General features: G+C 46.0%; 1 protein-coding gene across 1 annotated transcript; it reads left to right on the top strand.

Annotated features, from left to right (window-relative positions):
• Positions 1-1,383: 1,383 nt before the first annotated feature.
• Ccnb2 (cyclin B2) lies at positions 1,384-14,750 on the top strand. The gene is made up of 9 exons (XM_076926188.1): positions 1,384-1,547; positions 3,723-3,851; positions 3,944-4,057; positions 9,347-9,517; positions 9,633-9,791; positions 11,991-12,227; positions 12,619-12,759; positions 13,435-13,545; positions 14,506-14,750. Exons 1-9 carry the CDS (start codon positions 1,524-1,526, stop codon positions 14,614-14,616), a joined length of 1,197 nt encoding a protein of 398 aa, XP_076782303.1. The 5' UTR covers positions 1,384-1,523; the 3' UTR covers positions 14,617-14,750.
• The last annotated feature ends 5,392 nt before the right edge of the window (positions 14,751-20,142 follow it).

Below are 20,142 nucleotides of genomic sequence, written 5' to 3'. Positions count from 1 at the left end.
CATTCTCAACTACGTAGAAAGTTGTAAACCAGCCTAGAACATGAGATCCTTTTGTAAAGTTCATTCACCACAGTAACCTAAAGTACAGCCCATAGTTTTGTTAAAATGCCTCATTTAAGAGATGAGGTCTGTGTTGCCAAACATGCTGAAATCATGAGCTGAAGGGATCCTCCTGCCTTAGCCTCCCAAGTAACTGGAATTACAAGCATGTGCCATAGTACAAACTGCCAAGCACATTTTCTTTCCCCAATCCAAACCAAAGCTTCCCAGAAAGAGAAAGCTGTTTGTGACATCTGTGATTGCAAGAATGATGGACCAGAGTCAGCAGCCACAGAACTTTCCTTTAGCAAGTATTTGAGAGAAATTAATGAAATATAAATAGCTATTTCTGTTCCTTTGATTTCCCATATCCCTGTGTAATTTAGATGGAGGGGTAGTTCTGTCAGCTCTCTTCCATGTGGGAGTGTTGGACAACACCGATTCTTCCTTTAGACTCATTGGACATGTCAGATTTGGGTGAGGGGGAGCAGTTGTTATTCCCCAGTAGATGAGACTTGAACTAAAATAATGAAAACTAATGGAGAAGCCTGACGCGAGTTAAGTTTCATATGGAGCCCGATCTCAAGTTCTGCTGGCACTGGACCATTTTCTGTGCTGTTTTGATCTCTCCTTTTTAGGGCTTTGCACATACATCATACCACTAGCAATGGCTCCCCAGAAAAAGTAGCATTATTTTTCTGTCTTGATCACTACCATCTTTTCCCCAGGGTAATATTGTTCTTTTTGTCTCGTCTCTCAACGCTCACAACTTGGGATACTCCTTACTTTTCTTTTGAAATCTTGTGCACATCACACTGTCATTTGACAAATAGTTTCTGAGTCTGGCTGTATTGTGCTGGGACTTAACACAAGTCACGTCTAGTTTGAATTTATGACTACTGAGGATCTGTTTTAGGAAGACCATATAGCACACGTTCCATTCTCTATCTTCTTGTATCCCTAAACGACCTGGAGACGATGGATCTATTTGGCAGACCATTCCAATCCAAACTCCTAGGTGGACGTTTCCGGAAGAGGAAGTAAGGTCAGAAGTAGCATTTCCTGGATGTTCTCTAGAGCCCACTTCAACCGTGAACAAACTTCTAAAGACTTTTTAGGTGAGGGCTTCCCCCGCACCCACAAATTAAGATAGTTTTTACCAGTAGGAAGAAAAGTTATTTCGTTTAGTCTCAGGTACTCGGATTTGAAAATTAAGACGATAGGCAAGGAAACATCAAAGCCCCGCGGCTTTGCTGGTTGCTATGGCAAGCAAATACAAGCCAGCCAATCAACGTGCAGCAAGGCCTTCCAGGCTAGCCAATGGGGTGCGCGCGCTCTGCGTGCGTTCACCCAATGGTGCGTGAGCAGCGCGGTATTTGAATCGCCGACCGGGCTGTGGACGCGGAGCGGCGAGACCTGGAGACTCCCAACGGTGTCGCAGACCGGAGTAGCTGTACCTTGTCCGCACTCGCCGGGCGGCCCTCATGGCGCTGCTCCGACGCCCAACGGTGAGTGCGCCGGGGCTACGGTGCCCTGCCCTGCCGGGTGGCCGGGAAGCTGCAGGCGAGGACCGTCCTGGGGTCTCCATTCCTGTCACGGATCAGGGCTGCGCTGCGTTGGGATGGGGACCGGGAGGAACCGGGAAGCCGCCCAGTACCATTTCTCTGTTTTCCACATTTTTCAGTTTGCTTTGTGTGAGCTTCCCATTCGCGTCTCCATACTGCCTTCCTGGCCAAGTCCATTAAAGTGTGGATTTGTTAAAAAAACAAAATGAAAACAATAGGAAATGTACAAAACTTGGATCCTAGGATTGCAGACAGTGGGGCAAAAGGCCAAATTCATTTAATTATCTTTTTGAGAATGAAAGTATTACTGACTTTTAGGCGTTAATTGTACTTGAGTCTACTTTAGTTGAAAATAAGTGGGCCCTGACACAGCTGGCTGCCATTGTCCTGGCTAGTTAAAAGCTGCCGATTCCTCTTCCGCGTGAATTTAAGGGTACTCTTCATTACCAGACTTTAACAAAGAAGACATTGAACTTTTAAACACATTTCGAATTTAGCAGTGGGGGGCTAGCAATAAAGACTGATCAGAATCCTAAACAAATGATGAACATAGAGTCAGGGTTCATGTCTTGTAGATCTAACTGCCACTAACAAGTAATTTTTGTCTAATTGGTTCTTTCAAATTATTTAATAGTTACAGTCTTCTATAGAGATGGGGTACATCGGGCAGTGGTGGCACATGCCTTTGATCCCAGCACTTGGGAGGCAGAGGCAGGTGGATTTCTGAGTTGGAGGCCAGCCTGGTCTACAGAGTGTGCTCCAGGACAGCCAGGGCTACACAGAGAAACCCTGTCTCGAAAAAAAAGAAAGAAAGAAAGAAAAAAGATGGGGTACAATTTTATCTGGTCTATCCTAACATGTCATCAAAAAACAAAAACAAAAACAACAAAAACAAGACAAAAAAAACAACCTTTGGGGAGTTTTTTGTCTTTTGTTGTTGTTGTTTTTAAAGATTAGGGACCCCATAACTCTCGGGAAGTTAAGTATTTATCCTCATGAAATATTTGTTACTGTACCACACTGCAAACTTGGCAGTGTGAGTAGCAAGTCTTGTTTCTTAACTGTATTCCATATAAAGGCAATTAAGATCAAGTAACACTACTTTTTTTTTCTTTTTCATACAAGTCTGACTCTCCCAGTACTTGAGAGGTAAAATTATTTTACCCATCCTATTGTCATTGAAAACATCCTTAATTTGAGTCTATGCTATAAAAGGCTGTGGTTCGGAAGATCCTTCCGTCTAGGTTCTGTTTCTTACTCTTTGCTTGGCATTATAATGCAAGCTGGTGTTAAGTCTGAAGCGTGGAGTTAAACAGCTGGACTGTCATTAACTATTGGTATCAAAGCTCTTTATCATTGCAGATCTACTGTGTGAGTGGAAGTTGCTAAGTGACTAAAAGCATCACTTAACAACAGACACAGGTTACTTATAAGAAGTAATCATTTAGGTGGGAGACTTTGGTGTCTCTTAAAAACTGCTTGGATATGTAAAACAATTTATCGGATCGGTAAAAAGATCTTTGTTTTAGAGGTAAGGCAGGTAGGTGGTTGTCTAATTGAGTGATATTTCAAATGGCATTTTTCGATTTCCTAAAATGTACCTTTTCCCTTAAAAAATAATTAAATTTAAAGACAAAAACCAAAACCTAACTCTGTAAGTTTGAGGCCAGCCTTGTCTACAGAGCGAGTTTCAGTACAGCCAGAGCTACAGAGAAACCCTGCCTCAATAAAACAAAACAAATTAAGTTTTTATTTGAAGTGCATAAATGAAGTACATCATGTGTGTGCAGTACGTTCGTGGGCCAGAAGAGTATGTCAGATCCCCTAGAACTGGAGCTACAGACATTTGTAAGCTGCTGTGTGGATACTGGGAATGGAACCCAGTCTACAGCAGGAGAAGCCAATGCTCTTAACTGTTGAGAGCCTTCTCCAGTCCCATCTTCCCCCTTTTAAAATAGATTTCAGCATATTTACCTTTCCCAGGATAGTTCTGAATTTGAGTACTTGATATTATGTAGGTAGGTATTTTTCATTTTCTCTGTATTTAATGGTTTTTTGTTTGTTTGTTTGTTTATTTGTTTGTTGTCGGTTGTGGTTTTTTGTTTGTTTTGTTTTAAGGTGTCCAGTGATTTGAAGAATTTTGACACAGGAGTTAATCCTAAAGCTAAGAGCCATGTGACTATCCGGCGGGCAGTTTTAGAAGAAATTGGAAATAAAGTTAGAACCAGAACCGCTCAAGTGACTAAGGTAACCAGGGCAGGGTGACGTGTGCGGTGGGCCACACTGTGCAAGGTCCACACTGGTCATCCTGCCCTACTCATTCTTCTTCTTCCTTATAGAAACCTCAGAACACCAAAGTACTAGTTCATCCCACCAAAGCAACAAATGTCAACAAACAGCCGAAACCTACAGCTTCTGTGAAACCAGTGCAGATGGAGACACTGGCTCCAAAGGTAGGAGGCCCTGAACTTACAGCATGCATTTAAACCCTTGCATTTTAATTTTATGTGTATGGAAATTTTGCCTGCATATATGTCTGGGTACCATGTTTGAGTCTGGTACGCTAATGGGGGAAAATAAAGGTATCAGATCCTCTGTAACTGAAGCTACAGATGGTTGCAAGCTGACACATGGATACTAGGAACCAACCTGGATCGTCTGCAAGAGCAACCAGTGCTCTTAACCACTGAGTCATCTCCCCAGCCCCCCACCTTGGTGATGCCTCAATTCTATATTAATGGTGGTCTCTGTGACTGAGTAGCTCAGCTAAGGGACTTGGTGGCATACCCATTTCCCTTAGGTTCAAGTGTATTCATGCTCTCATACATAATTACTATGAGATAGATACTTCTGGGTGCCAACATATAATAATAAGTATCCCCCATCTCTGTCTCTCTCTTTCTCTTTCTTTCTTCCCTTGCTCTCTCTCTCTGTACATATTTGGAGGTCAAGAGGACAGCTTTCCAGAGTTGTTTTTCTCCTTTCTCCATTCTCCATGTGAGTCCAGGGTTTAGGTGGTGGCAGCAAGTGTCTTATTCACTGACCCATCTCACTGGGCCATTCTCCTCGCTCCCCCCCACACCGTTTGAGGGTCTTGCACTGTAGCTCAGGCTGACCTCAAACTTAGAGCAGTTTCCCTGCCTCAGCTTCCCGACTGCTGGAATTATAGGCATGTGTCATCATCATGCCTGACCAATGAATATTTCATATGTGACAGAAATAATCTGAAATGGGAGATCCATTCAATACATTTAGTGAGATATTGTACACTCATAAATATGAGTTAGTATAGCATTTAAAGATGTCAAAATATTTGGAACATTAAGTAACAAAATCAGGTCATTGCACTTATATACTGTGTAAAGTCAGATTTGCTCTTAAATGGCTGCATAAACTATTAATCGTAATTTTATTTTTAAATATTGACTTTCATTTAAAAATTTCAGGCTTGCTGGGCGGTAGTACTGCACATCTTTAATCCCAGCACTTGGGAGGCGGAGTCAGGTGGATCTCTGAGTTTGGTGTTATCCTGCTCTGCTGAGTGAGTTCCAGACAGCCAGGGCTACACAGAGAAACCCTGTCTCAGAAGATATTCAGGCTTCTGAGGCAAGGGATGTAGCTCAAGTTAGTAGAGGGTTTGCCTGACATACGTGAAGCCCTAGCTTCAGTGCCCAACACTGCATCAATTAGTCATGGCGATACCCATCTGAAATCCTACCAGGAGTACCAAACTACAAGGTCATCCTTGGCTACATAAGGAGTTCAAGGCCAAGATTTGTGGCTTCCCCCCCTCCCCAGACTATCACATAAAACAATCAAAGAAAAAAGGCATCTATCCATCCATCAAGATGGGCAGTAGCTCAACTGTAGAAACTGCTTAGCATGTGAGAGGCCCAGGGTTCAATCCTTTTTTTTGTTTGTTTGTTTGTTTGTCTTGAGACAGGGTTTCTCTGGGTAGCCCTGGCTGTCCTGGAACTCACTCTGTAGACCAGGCTGGCCTTGAACTCAGAAATCCGCCTGCCTCTGCCTCCCAAGTGCTGGGATCAAAGGCGTGCGCCACCACCGCCCGGCGCAGGGTTCAATCCTTAACATTGAGAAGTGAGAGTGTTATAAAAGAAGAAACAGAAATCTTTCTTCTTGTTGCCTTAATGCTCCCCTCTGTCTAGTCTCCTCTATTCCATGGTTGACTTCTTTTTCTCTATTTTCTAACAAAATGGAGACCACAAAACATGGGGCTAAGAGCTTAGTCCATGTAAAAATCACCTAGGGGCTGGAGAGATGACTGGGTGGTCAAGAGTATGCTGCACTTACAGAGGCCTGGAGTTTGGTTGGTTCCCAGTATTCCTGTTTGGTGACTCACATAACTCCAGCTTTCAGGGAATCAGCAGTGCCCTCTTCTGGCCTTTGTGGGTGCCTGCACTGATGTGCGGATCCTCCCCCCTCCCTCCCCACACATACACATAACTAAAAAAGCAATCATTAAAGTATCACCTATATGTACTGGATGTTGTAACTTCCAAGGTTACCAGGGATTAAGGTGCAGTTAGTTACTCCGGCTCAGACACAGTGAGTGATTTCAGAATCACTGTAGCATGAGGACCATCGAGTCTTCGGTGTAGTTAGAAGAGCCCCACTCTGGGAGGAGTGCCCCCTTTCTGCCTAGCACTGACCGTTGTTGCTTGCCCTATTTGCAGTCTCTGTTGTCATTGTACAGACAGTCCCTGTAATTATGCACACACCAGTGGATCATAGGAGTTCTAGGAACTTCCCTAGAAAGCTGTCCATCCATATGTCTGTGGAGACAGATATTCTCAGGATTCTAGCTGTGCAAACAATACAGAGCTGTGCAAGTCTCTGTAGACAAGACAGCTGAGACTTAATTCAGGCATTCACAATAGTTATATATACAGCATTTTGGGGGGAAATAAGTTATGAAGCCTTGGTGAACACTGAGTACTGAGTAGTTTGAGGGAAGAAGGGCATTTGATCTGCACTGTAGACCAGGAGGCTAGGGGTCTGGTGGGGAAGTTCACTCTATCCACAGCATTACAGAAACAGCGTGTAGTAGCATATATCCCCAAACTGAGAGAGTAGGGATGGAGGATCAGTTCAATTCAAGGTCAACCTGGGCTGGATAAGATCCTGTCTCAAGAGATTTGTGTGTGTGTGTGTGTGTGTGTGTGTGTGTGTGTGTGTGTATGGCGGGGGCGGGGGTGGGAGCTAGCTACAAGTGAAAGAATAATTAAGCACAATGTTCTCAGTTTTTGAAATAAAAGGAGTAAAATCTCAAGAAACAACCATAAACCAGGAAACAGATGAGCACACAGCTGAGCCTCCTTGTTGCTGCCTCTGGGTATCAAGGGCTGTGTTCCTACAGCTAATAACATAACAGCTTGAGCAGCCCCGTACTCTGACCAAATGCTTGTTCCCTGTGACAAGTTCATCTGCAGGGAGTCAGAACAATTCTTCCTGGAGCCTCTCCTGCTCCACTTTTCCACCCTAAGTATTGTGAATTGCTGAGCATGGCGGTCTAGCCAGGACAGCCTGGTACTACACAGCAGACACTGCAGAACACGTCAGCACGGGAGCCACTGTCACAGCCTGAGCTCACTGCCTGCACCTTCTACACTCTGCTGTCTAGAGCTCAGCGGCCTTACTTACCCCACCCAGCCCTCCACATCCTCAGCTTCTGATTGGACTTTTCAGTTGTCCCTGACAACCAATAGACTTCTTCCTTAGTCTAGTGTGAGGGTTTTAATTTGCATACTACCATCATTTAAAACAATGTTTTTGAGATAGGTTTTCTCTGTGTAGCTGTCTACAGTTTGCTTGGTAGAGCAGGCTGGTGCAGGACTCAGAGATCACCTGCCTCTTCCCGTGTGCACCACCATGCCTGGCTAAAGACGCTTTTAATAATTCATTCCTAAGGGCACACTTTGAGTTGGTAATCCTAACTAATGATGTTTAAGCTTTGTGTTTATGATATTTTTTATTTTTTAACTGATAAATAAATATGACACTGCAAAGGAGCCATGTGACCTTTTGAAATACACACTCATTCAGTATAACGTGCAAATGAAGGTTAAACATTTATCTCTTTCCTTTTAGCTTTGGAAAGATGTACAGCATGTTGTGAGGTTGCTAAGAACGAAAGACAAAGGGACAGTGACTCAGGGAGAGCACAAGCTGTATTCAGGAAAGGGCCTGTGGCGGGGTCTCTGTGGTGAGAAGCAGAACCCTTCAGCTTCCAGGCTGGTGTAGCTGCAGGGGAGAAAGGGGCTGGGATTCTTCCTTTTTGCTTGCAGTTGGCCATTGCTAAAGTGCTGGGTCAGTAGGGAGTCAGGTCGTGCTGGGTTGGTGCTGGGAGGGCAGGAATCTAGAAAAGCAAGTGGCTTTAGCTCTTGGAGCCAAGTTAGTTTTAGGCATTGTTAGTGCTCAACTGAAGTGGAGAAGCTTTCCTGTGTGGCGTGGCCTTGGCTAGCAGCGTGGCTGCCCTTCATTGTTGCCCTGCTGTACCACAGCACACCTGACAGCTCCCATCCTGCCATCCCTCTGTACTCTCAGCCTCCAGATCACAGGAGTGAGGGGACGCAGCCCTGTCGTCCTCTTATTACATGGTTACCACTACAGTTTTGAGACAGGCTCCTACTGTGTAGCGTAGGCTGGCCTTGAACTTACTATGTGCCCGGGCTGACCTGAGCACTGATCCTCATGGCACCTCACCAGGCTCACTTAGTTAACCTCTGCCATCGACACTGCACAGAGAGCACCATGGGCAGCGTGCAAACAGCGACAGAGCTTGCTTTCCCGCAGGACACGGCATCTCGTTCATTCTAGTTCCCCGAGTTTGTAAATTCTGAGTAAATGGCAGGTACCTGTTTAGCCTTTGTTGGTCTGGACCTTCTGTGGTGTATCCCTTTAAGAGGCAGCGCATGTTTGTACAGCCTCTCCCTCACTCGCCACCCCTCATTTCTACCATAAGACTAGAAAGTTTTAATCTTCAACTTAATTAAAATTACCCTTGTGGTTTTATTTTATTTTTTTGTTATTTCTAAATCATGTTCTCACTCTAGCCCAGGTTAACCTAGAACTCTACACCTCAGGCTGGACTCTAGGTCATAGCTGTCCTTCTACCTCAGCCTCCCCAGTGCTGAGACTGCAGGCTTTTAAACCTACTGACTGCATAGGCTGTGACCTGGCTTTGTGTTCTATTCCCTTAATATGTGTTCTGTATGATCGAGAAATCCTCTTAGGATTGTGAAATAATGGTTTATTTATACTTCACTATGAAATATTTATTTGAGCTGCACAACTTTTTAATTTGTGTGAGTTTTATAAATAACCACCCTGTCAGCTGAGTGCACGAATTACAGTGCCATGTCCTTGCTGAGTCTTTGCATCCTCCTGCTTTGTTCTCAGACTGGAATATGCCCTTCTGCCTCCTGCTTGCCAGGACCTTAATTCAGAAGGAAGTAGTGGAATGCATCCAACATGATTGTAGGAGAGGTTGCAGCCAGGGAGCTGCCAATTCCAGTGTTCTGTGGCCTCAGTGGCTACTCACATTCATTGTTGAATACCTACTGTGTGAGAGCTAATATAAGTGTGAACAAAGCTAGCTGACTAAATACACAGAAGCTTACCAGGAGACAGAAAATAAGCCATATATCATATAAACACTGGGTAGGATGCCAGGAATAGGCTCTCCAGTGGTGCGGTAATTCAAGTCTTCCTTATTGGTACAGGATCCTCCTCCTGCCCCCGAGGATGTCTCCATGAAGGAAGAGAGCCTCTGCCAAGCTTTCTCTGATGCTTTGCTCTGCAAGATTGAGGACATAGATAATGAGGACGGGGAGAACCCTCAGCTCTGCAGTGACTACGTGAAGGACATCTATCAGTATCTCAGGCAGCTTGAGGTGGCTGGGCCTTTATGTTTGGGTTGCACAAGCAATATCTACTGTGTGGACTTTAGCAGGGATGTAGGTGGGGGGAAAGATGCCAACTTGTTAAACTTTTGAATTCCACCAACAGGCTTTGCAGTCCATCAATCCACACTTCTTAGAAGGAAGAGATATAAATGGACGTATGCGTGCCATCCTGGTGGACTGGCTGGTCCAAGTCCATTCCAAGTTTAGGCTTCTGCAGGAAACTCTGTACATGTGCATTGCCATAATGGACCGGTTCCTACAGGTGAGTGCAGCTGCAGGGGTGAGGTGCTAGCAGCCCTGGAACACGGCCTTGATGCTTCTCAATGGAAAGCTGAGCTGGGGCTCCTCTGAAGGAAAAGACTGGCAGCCAAGCTGAGATGCCAGAGAATCTTCATTGCTACAGTGGGAAGCAGGACAAAGGTATCAGACCTCTGATGTCACCGACCAACTCTGAGCACTTCTGTTAGCCCAGGAGCAAAGGCTCTGGGACACACATGTGCTGTGTCCTTTCCCGAAGTGCTTGAGATCAGAAGTTTTCTTTTTTTTTTTATTTGATTTGATTTGCACATAGTGGAAGTATCTTGGAGATAGACTCTGCATCTAATCCTGAGGTTACTTGTGAGGTCATGCATATATATCTTATACTACCAGCCTAAAGATAGTTTTATGCACTAATTTGAGTATGCTTTGACTACAGCTTGTCACATAAGGACAGGTATTGAATTTTCCACACGGGGGTATCATGTTAATATTCAAAACATTTTGGATTTTGGAGCATTTTGGGTTTAGAGGTTTTGGTTTATGAATGAGTGTTCAATGAATACCTGCATAGCTGCAGTCACTTATTAGGGGAAATATACCATTGCACGGCACAGAAGTCAGCCCAAGTTGTTGGTGCTATAGCCCTGCCTACACCATCTTCAATGTCTGATGCTCTTCAGTGTCACCATTCCCTTATCCTAGACTGAGCTGAATGAGAGAATCTTGGCTACTACTCAGAGTGGCAACGAAATCACCATAGAGATGAAAGGGGGCCAACTTCTTCCAGAAACAGAGCAGGGACCCATGTGTAGGACAGACTGAGAATCCAGGGGACAGGAGGAGGAATGTAGGAAGTGGCCCCTCTGAACTTTTTTTTGTTTTTTTGAGACAGGGTTTCTCTGTGTAGCCCTGGCTGTCCTGGAACTCACTCTGTAGACCAGGCTGGCCTTGAACTCAGAAATCTGCCTGCCTCTGCCTCCCAAGTGCTGGGATTAAAGGCGTGAGCCACCACTGCCCGGCACCTCTGAACTATTTATCAGCAGTGAATGCACAAGCTGTGAGTGGGTACAGAGGCATCAGATGCATTCTCTTACTTCCTGCTGGCGCTAGAGCCCCACAGCTCTGAGCCTGTGGAGCAAGCAGCTCTAGCACTGAGCTCCGCCCCTAGCCCTCCGATGCCACAGGAGACAGCCAGGGCTAAATGAAATAGGGTTAGGTCAAGTACAGTATGGTGACAGTTGTCACTTACATTAATGGCTGTGAGATACTTCCAGATACTTAACTAATAGATTGTATGATTTTCAGTACATGCACTGAGCAGGAAAATGAAATAATATTTTGTGTAGATTTCCAGTAATGAAAGCAGAAGCAAGAAGAGCAAAGTCCCAGTTAAAAAAAACTTGAAACAACCCATGCTTTATTTGTGTATGTTTGGGCCATGGGTGTACCACAGTACACAGGCAGAGGTAAGAAGACAGCATGGGGGTTGGTTCTCAACCTCTGTCATGTACGTTTCAGGGACTGACCTCAGGCCACCAGGCTTGGCAGCAGGCACCGTTAGCCACTGGGGTTCTCTTTGCTCCTCACCTCGTTTTTAGAAATGTCTATTTACTTAGTGCGTGTGCATCACCTGTGGAGGCAAGAGGACTGCTTTTGAGAGTTGGTTCCCTCCCTCTACCGTGTGATTCCAGAGCTTGAGCTCAGGGCCAAGCCTGTGCTCCTGAGCAGTCTCAGCAGCCCCGGTTTAGGAGTTTCAAACACACACTTGAACACTGTAGTACACCCCCAACTCTGGAGCATTGATGAGTGTGTTCTCTTTGTTTTAACTGATGTTCTTCAAGGTAGTTGACGGGCTGCCCTTTAGTTCTCATTTTTGCAGTGATCTGTGTACAGACCACACTGAGTACAGGTCAAGACCACTGTGAATACTTGGGACCACTACCTAAAGCTCTAGGGTCAGGTCATCTGTTGTATAAATGACCTTTTCAGGATTTGGGGGAGGACCCAATGATATAGTGTGTTGGAATCTTATCAGTGTGCCCAGCATGGTTACTGCAGTGACAGGGTGTGCTCTGTGGTGGCCCTTACTGCCAAGCTCAGATCTCCTGTGTCCTGCAAGAGCCTGGCTTCTTCACGCCGTCCACCCCGAGCCTCGGTTGGATCTGAGTCAGTGGTGACTGATGCGTTTGTTTCTCATCAGGCTCAGCCAGTCTGCAGGAAGAAGCTGCAGCTGGTCGGGATCACAGCTCTGCTCTTGGCTTCCAAATATGAGGAGATGTTTTCTCCAAATATCGAAGACTTTGTTTATATCACAGATAATGCTTACACCAGTTCCCAAATCAGAGAAATGGAGACTCTGATTTTGAAGGAGTTGAAATTTGAGTTGGGCCGGCCTTTGCCACTTCACTTCTTAAGGCGAGCCTCAAAAGCCGGGGAGGTGAGTGCCACCATCTCTGTGGAAAAGTTGATTGTGCTGTCTCAGCCCAAACTATAAGATAGTGGTTTTCAACCTGTGGGTTACAACCCCTTTAGGGGTCAAACAACCCTTTCACAGGGGTTGCATATTAGATATCCTGCATATCAGATATTTACAATTCATAACAGTAGTGAAGTAAGAGTTATGAAGTAGCAAAAAACTACTGTCCTGGTTGGGGTCACCACAACATGAGGAGCTGTATTAAAGTGTCACAGCATTAGGAAGGTTGAGCCCCTCTGCTCTAAGAGAAAGCTGCTTTAGAGAGGGTTGATACTTAATTTACTGGGTTCTTGAGACAGGTGGGAGTTAAGTGGGTCAAGTTCAAAACACTCAGTGTGCTGCGTTCTCCTAGGTGGATGTTGAACAACACACGTTAGCCAAGTATCTGATGGAGCTGACACTCGTTGACTACGACATGGTACACTACCATCCTTCTCAGGTGGCAGCTGCCGCTTCCTGCCTGTCTCAGAAGGTGCTGGGCCAAGGAAAATGGGTGAGTGGGAGAAAGAAGGCTGCACTGGGAGCCCTTGTGATATGAACTCAGGTCCCTCTGCTTGCAAGGCACATACTTTTACTGAGCTATCCCCTCAGGCTACACTTCTCTACTCTGAATTTGCCGTGTGTATGGCTAGACCCCATCAATCTGTCTGTGAGGCAGGTTTCACTCTGAGAAGAGGGTTGTTGAGAGAGAGAGAGAGAGAGAGAGAGAGAGAGAGAGAGAGAGAGAGAGAGTGTGTGAGAGAGAGAGAGAGTGTGTGTGTGTGTGTGTGTGAGTGAGAGTCTCTTACTGCCCTGCGCTAGGCCTGTCTCGGGACAGCCATACTATATGTTTTGGAGAAGTGGTTAGGCAGGACTGGGTTTTTACAAGGTAAGAATTTTTCCACTGCTTTTTTTTTTTTTTTTTTTTTTTTTAAATATGTTTGTTGGAGATTGAACTCAGGCCCTCACACATGCTAGGCCTGTGCTCTGTCACAGCTGTTATCTCCAGCTGTCTGTTATTACTTTGATACAGGGTTTCTCTAAGATGCCCTGTTTGGCCTTAACCAGTGGCTGGGATATAGGCCTGCACCACCAGCCCAGCTCCCTGACAACTCTGACACGAGAGATTCTCTGGAAGGGAAGGAAGCATTCCTTGGCCCTTCGTGTCTTCCTTCTGTCTGTGTTTTAGAATTTAAAGCAGCAGTATTACACAGGCTACATGGAGAGCGAAATACTAGAAGTCATGCAGCACATGGCCAAGAACGTTGTGAAAGTCAATGACAACCTCACCAAGTTCATCGTAAGTGCGGGCGGGGGTCCTGATCCTAGAGAAGCAGTAGGTTCTGGGCTGTGTGTGCAAGTGTGCTTTTAGCAAGCATGGCTGTCATAGCAGAGTCTCTAAGGAATGGGATGCGCTCATGTTCACCTTGGCTAGCTAGGGTCAGTGTGCGCTCAGCCAGCCCATGGTTTCCCACACTTGCATCAGTATCTTGCGTAGGGCATGCTCACTAGTTTGTATGTCACACACTCCATCAGCATCCTGATTGGGCACCCAGCAAGCCAGGAAGGCTGTTTCCCATGGGTCTGGGAAGACGGCCCCCTCTAGTGGCCACAGAGTCAGCAGCTATTACTCAGCCTTTCAAAAGGTTCCTAGTGGACAAACATGGAGAAGGGAGAAGGACCTGTGAGACACAACTATCAGAATACCCCTAAGGGTCCAGTGACAAAGGACAAAGCACTTGTGTCCTCACTGCATGATCTGCCTACTGACTCGTAGTTCTGGTGTGACTGAACCGTGGAAGCACAGTAGCTGGGATTTGGAGAGCTGCACGCTTTTATTGCCATTTTAAAAAACTTAAGTGTATAGGTGGTTTGCCTATCACATACATGCTAGGTGCCTGTAGAGGTCAGAAGAGTGTCTGAAGTTATAGTCCTGTGGAAGAGCCACCAGTGCTCTTCATCTTCCCAGCCCCTTATTTCTAGTTTGTGCTGCCCTTCCCGGCAGCACTTACCAGTGACAGCCCTCACTCACCGCTCTGAGAGCTCCTGTTCCTCAGACTTTGAAACTGTATCTTCCCTACTGCTAATGTGACCAGCAGGGTTGGAGGAGACAGCCTAGTGCAGGGTGTTATGAGGGAGAGACCCAGGATTGTGTATCATCAGACTATCTGGAGATGGCAGTCACAGCCCTTTCACTGTGGGGTAGACTAGGTATGCTGGGAGATCCTGGGGCGTCCTTAACCACAGCTGCCTTCTGCAGGCTGTCAAGAACAAGTATGCCAGCAGCAGGCTCCTGAAGATCAGCACCATTCCTGAACTGAACTCCAAAACCATCAAAGACCTGGCCTCCCCTCTGATGGGCAGGCCCTAAGCAGCTGGGCTTCCATTCTGCGCTTCTTAGATTTTGTATATATTCTATTCTAGTTTACAACACAAAACCTCTCAGACTGATTTTTTAATAGTGTATTTTAATGAAAAAATAAAGCTATTGACCTTCTTATAGTATCCTGTATATATTTGTATAATTTATACTGAGGAAATGTAGAGTGATATATTGTACCCATGCTTTGGCTTTTGAATGGGTATAAATGGCCAAACAGCTTTATATCCAGATGAATCTTGCTAGTGGTTGATACATTCCTTTTAGTCTTTAAACTTTATAAGGTCATAGGTGAGTGTCAGCATTCAAAACCAAGCCAATAGAAGAAATTGCTTTTACCAAAGCCTAACCTAAGATAGTCCCTGGCTAGACTTGGAGTGGACACTTGTGTCCACAATCATCTGCTTGTGTGCCTGTAAATGGAGGGAGACAGCACCCCCCCTCCCCCCCCCCAAAAAAAAACAAAGCAAAACAAAACAAACAAAAAAAAAAAACCTTAGTACTTTTTCTTTAGGTTCTACTAACAAGAAGACTCTAAATATAGGTGGGTCAATTCTTGCATGTAAATGTCTCGAAGGATACTGGGGCCATGCCTCCTGACAAAGGTTTCTGAGTATGTGAGGTTGTAATTCTGCGTGAGAAGGCAGCTGGTTCTGAGGAATCTTGGAGTACGAGACTTCTTGGTCAGGGCTGTCTGCTTTCATTCTCTATTCTATGTGCACATCCAGCCCGTCAACAGGGGGCAACTAGCACTATACAGTCTGTCCCAGGGAAAGGCTGGGACCACATAGTGCCCACTGCTCAGTCCCCTGCATCTCCTGCTTTTCTCCTTTAGTCTTCCTTAGGGCCACGCTGCCACTTGTCCTTGGCCATAGGGACTCAGGACCAGGTCCCCTTTAGCTACATTTGTTAATGTTGTCAGTCCTTACTTGGTTTGCCCTGAGAGCCACTTTCTTGTGAACCACAGCAGCCCTACAGGATGCCAGAAGCCCCACTGACCAAGTTCACCAAACACATGCAGATGTGATGACCACTGCTCTGCCAGAGCCTCACATGATCTCACAACCCGAGGTTAAAGCATTTCCAGTGGTGAGGAACTCACCCAAGTTCATAGAGTTGGAGGCAGGTAGATCCAGAAAAACCAGTCAGTGGTCTGCTAGGCTAAGATTCATCATGAATAGCTTCTAAGAAGTTTAGAATCGGGGTTCTGCCTCATTCTGGGACTTATCTACCTACTGATTTAGATATTCTCCTAGTGGTAGTCATTTGTGAAAATTCCAGAGAAGCAATGACTGGCAAGCAGGGTTGACCTGCCCACACATTTGCCTCTGGTGCCCATCACGTTTCTATCTGGATGAGCAGGCTGGAGGCTTTGGGGGGAGCTTCACACCTGTGATGGGGCCCTGAGTCTAGTGTCACCAACTAAAACAGGTTACGTACAGTTCATGGGTCCTTTCAGACTGGTCAGCAAGGTTTCAGACACTCAATGGGCCTGTGTTCACGGCAAGGCTACTTGGCAACTGTTCTCCCTGCTTTTCAACAGGGACTGGCTAATGTTATTCACCTTCTCTACTCCATTTCACTATCCAGCCATGAGGTCAAGGCTTCAAGGTTGTGCAAGTAGCAACTGTAACAGAAAGCAGTCATAGCGTGAATCTCAACAGGGAGCCAGCCAGCCCTGGTGTCAGGTGGTCTGTTTGGGAGGAAAAGTTGTAGTTCCAAAGATTGAATACCTCCAAGGACACTTGTCAACTAGGATAATAGTATCCTCTGACCTCGGGAGATGCCCCTGGCCACGGGAACCATGTGAGGGGTGGACTACGGGCAGTATCCGAGGTGGAAAGGCAGCAGAAGGAGCAGTGTTACACACTTTTTAACTATGGGAAGCTGGAGCCAGGTGCTGGTGGCGGCACACACATTTAATCCCAGCACTCAGGAGGCAGACGGAGGTGGCGGAGTTCTGAGGCAGCCTCATCTACAGATCGAGTTTCAGGACAGTCAGAGCTACACAGAGAAACTATGGGAAGCCAGAACCTAGAATGAGAACCACCCCAGGTGCTGAGAGCATGACTTGGGAGCCCCAGCAATAAACTGCTTCCTGTTCTCTTGACCCTACAGCAGTTGAGTGATTTGATACTTACTGTGCTCCCGGATGACTCTGGGACTGCCAGAAAGGGTTTCCTATATTGATAACACCTGCCAGAAATTGTGAAGCCTTAGGAAACATGGTACTGCAGCAGGCTCTTAAGCTTCACCCAGCAACGAACTAATATGTAGCTCTCAGCCCATGCCACGATCTGCTCCCAGTTTTGGATACTTTATGCCTTGTTGGTTTATTTAAGTAGTTGCAAACTCGGAGAGGGACCACCTTCTTATCCTCCAGCTTATACTTAGGCCAGGCCTATGCATGGAAGATACTGGGTTTTCATTTCTTAAGGCTAGATTAGATCCCCAATGGCTAAGGGCACACTCAAGGCATGGCTTAGCTGATGACTACCCATCTATAAGACAAAAGATCTGTTGGAACATTGTCCAGAGCATGTCTCCCTCTCTAAAGCACCCTCAGAACACTTCCCAACACGGACATAGGGACCTGCATCCTCTCTTTCCTTATCAGTGATTGTGGAAGGAGGTGGAGCCTGTTTGCAATATTCTAGGTGGTTCTTCAATACCCTCTGACCTTAGTGAATTCTTGATCTTATCCTGCCCATCTGTGCAAGACCCACCCTTCAAAAAGCCTGGAGTAACCGTTCCCTTGACCCCCTTCTCTAACTTGTCCTTAAGCGTTCATGATAAACACTCACATTACTCAGTACACTCTTACAAGACCCTTTACCCTCAGCCTGTTCATCTCAAGGCGACTGGAAAGTGGCTAGGAAGCCATCAAGCAGAGGCGTGGCCACCCCCAACCACCTTTTCCAGGTCCCTCCCTAGGAAGATGGTCAGGTTCTTGAGGTTGGGTTTGCCTTTTAAGTCTCTGCCTGGTTCTCAGGGGAGAAATCTCCTAAGAGCTGTAAAGCCTCAAAGCACCCCAACCTCCTACTCCCGGTGGAGGTGGGGCTAACTGGGATGTCCTCTCAGTTGGGAGGGACCCTCGGAGTGCCAGTTGGGTCACAGCCACTTCCCAGGCCTTCTAAAAGATTTTCAATCAGGCGTATGGCCTTGAGAAGAGATCCTCTCAAATTCTAGACAAGAGACACACAAGAAATGTAAAATTGCTAGTGGCTCTCTAGGGTTTGGTGAACCCATTTTCTGGAACGGACAGAAGAAAGGGATGCTGGGAAGGCAAGACAGAACAGCAGGGGCGGGGCGGGGAATGCAAAAGCTTTACCCTGAGTGGCAGCTGGGCTCCTCCCCTCGTTGGTCCTGTTTAGATAGCCTGCCCCATGCCAACCACTAATGCCTGCCTGCAGTTTCTTCTCACAAGGCCACGCACATGCAGGCAACTTAAAATGAGTGGATAACTGTGAGTAGCCTCACCTGTCCCTTCATCGCTGCATAGAAACAGCTGGCTCACTAGGGTGAGACTAGAGTGAGCAGCCAAGATGGGGTGCCCCCCGAATGCGAACATGCAAGGAGCTTTTGACAGACATCCTGTTGTGGTCAAACTGGGATGGCTTTTCCTGGGGTGCTATTTTAGCTACAAATGGGTTACACACTTCCATCAGGTCCTACATCCTCTTTATTGCTGAGGATGGAACGCCAGGCCTGCTGTGTCCAGCAAGAGTGCTCTACCTCTGAACTACTCCCTTTAAGATGCACCCCCTCCCCCACAGGGGCATGATATGTTCCAACCACTGATGTAAAACAGAAAAATTATAAACCTAGTCTCCTTTTAATGAATGAGCTCCTGCCTGCAAAAACATATGTGTACCATGTATATGCCAGGTGCCCTGGATGGTTGGGAGAGGACATTGGATCCCCTGGAACTGGAGTTACAGACACTTGTGAGTTGCCATGAAGGTGCAGGGGACCAAATGTTCTATGGAAGAACACTCAGTGCTCTTAAGTGTTGAACTTCATGGTGTCTCTTACAGTGACTATTTACTAACAACTGGATGTGAGAAGACATTAACTGTTTTGTGGGAAAGACTCAAACCCATTAAATGTTGAAATTTTTTTTCAGAATTCACCAGTGCTCTGAGCTTCAACAGTGACATTTAACTGTGTGGTAGTTTGGCCTCCATAGGCTCGTAGAGTGGCGTTATTTGAAAGGATTAGGAAGTGAGGCCATGTTAAAGTAGTTGTGGCCTTATCTGAGGAAGTATGTCACTGGGGGGAGGGGGTGGCCTTTAAGGTTTCAGAAGCTCAAGCCAGGCCCAGCAGCTCACTCTTCCTGCTGGTCCAGAGATGCAGATGCAGAGCTCTTGCCTCCCTCTACAGCACCATGTCTCCTTGCATACCACCTTGCCTCCACCATGACGATGATGGACTAAACCTGACCCACTTAAATGCTGTGGTCATGGTGACTCTTCACAGCAGTAAAAACTCTAAGACACTCAACACTGCCTCAGCTGAGTGTATGGTGAAAGCTGCCTGACAGCAGATCCCACAGTCTGGTCTCCTGTGATCACTCTGTTGAATATGGCAGGAATAAGAGGAAGACCTGCTTTCAATGATGGCTGGCTTCTCCCCTTTCTTGAGAAGGTCAGGGCTGCCTGATGAGGCTTTCTATGAGTCGTGTGTGTGTGTGTGTGTGTGTGTGTGTGTGTGTGTGTGGCATTAAACATCTTTATGGTTTGAAATCCTATTACAGAGTTTATAAGTAGCCCTTGTTGAGTTAGTGGAAGCTCATTCCCATGGCAGCCTTGGACCAGCTTCCTTCAGAAAGAATGGTAAGTGAGACCAAGGAACGGAGTTTTTGCTAGCACCAAAAGTCTGCAACTTCTCAAGGATGCTTGAACTCAGCTTCTTTCCAAGAGATGACAGATTGTGTGTACATAAGCATTCATAGTCATGTGGAATCCAGAGGACAACCCTGGCTGTCAGAAGAGGGTGGCTTGTGTATGCACATGTGTACACGTGCGTGCATGTGCATGTGGAAACTGGAGGACAACCTTTGACATCATGAGAGGACAAATTTTTGTGAGCATATTCCAAGCATGTGTGTGTGTGTGTGTGTGTGTGTGATTTACTGAAGGGGCTCACAGGCTGTGATACAGCTAGCCCAACAATGGCTGTCAACCAACACAAAGTCCAAGAATCCAGTAGATCCGTCCACAAGGCTGGTCTTCAGTATATGCCAGAATCTTGAAGTAGGTTCTAATGCCAGTAAAGGAGTGGACTTGCCAGTGAAGAGTGAGAGCAAGACTGCCAGCAGATGATGTGGCCCAGATTAAAGATAGTCTTCCTACTTAAAATTATTTAATTAAACAAAAACAAAACAAATAAACCTCACAGGTGTACCAGCCACTTGGGTTTTAGCTAATTCCAGATGTAGTCAAATTGACCACCAAGAATAGCCAACATACTTTGCTACATTTTTTTTTTTTTCTGAAACATTAAATGCCCTGACTT

This window comes from Arvicanthis niloticus, chromosome 27 (assembly GCF_011762505.2).
Source record: "Arvicanthis niloticus isolate mArvNil1 chromosome 27, mArvNil1.pat.X, whole genome shotgun sequence".
Taxonomy (NCBI): Eukaryota; Metazoa; Chordata; class Mammalia; order Rodentia; family Muridae; genus Arvicanthis; species Arvicanthis niloticus.
The sequence above is the reverse complement of the archived record's forward strand: the minus strand, read 5'-3'. Positions and strand labels throughout refer to the sequence as shown.

What these genes read in the sequence shown, in the direction of transcription:
- Ccnb2 (XM_076926188.1), top strand. Translation starts at nt 1,524, where the DNA reads ATGGCGCTGCTCCGACGCCCAACG. An exon ending in AGTATCTCAGGCAGCTTGAG is followed by an intron (nt 9,518 to 9,632) that starts GTGGCTGGGCCT and finishes TTCCACCAACAG; the next exon opens with GCTTTGCAGTCCATCAATCC. An exon ending in GAGCCTCAAAAGCCGGGGAG is followed by an intron (nt 12,228 to 12,618) that starts GTGAGTGCCACC and finishes GCGTTCTCCTAG; the next exon opens with GTGGATGTTGAACAACACAC.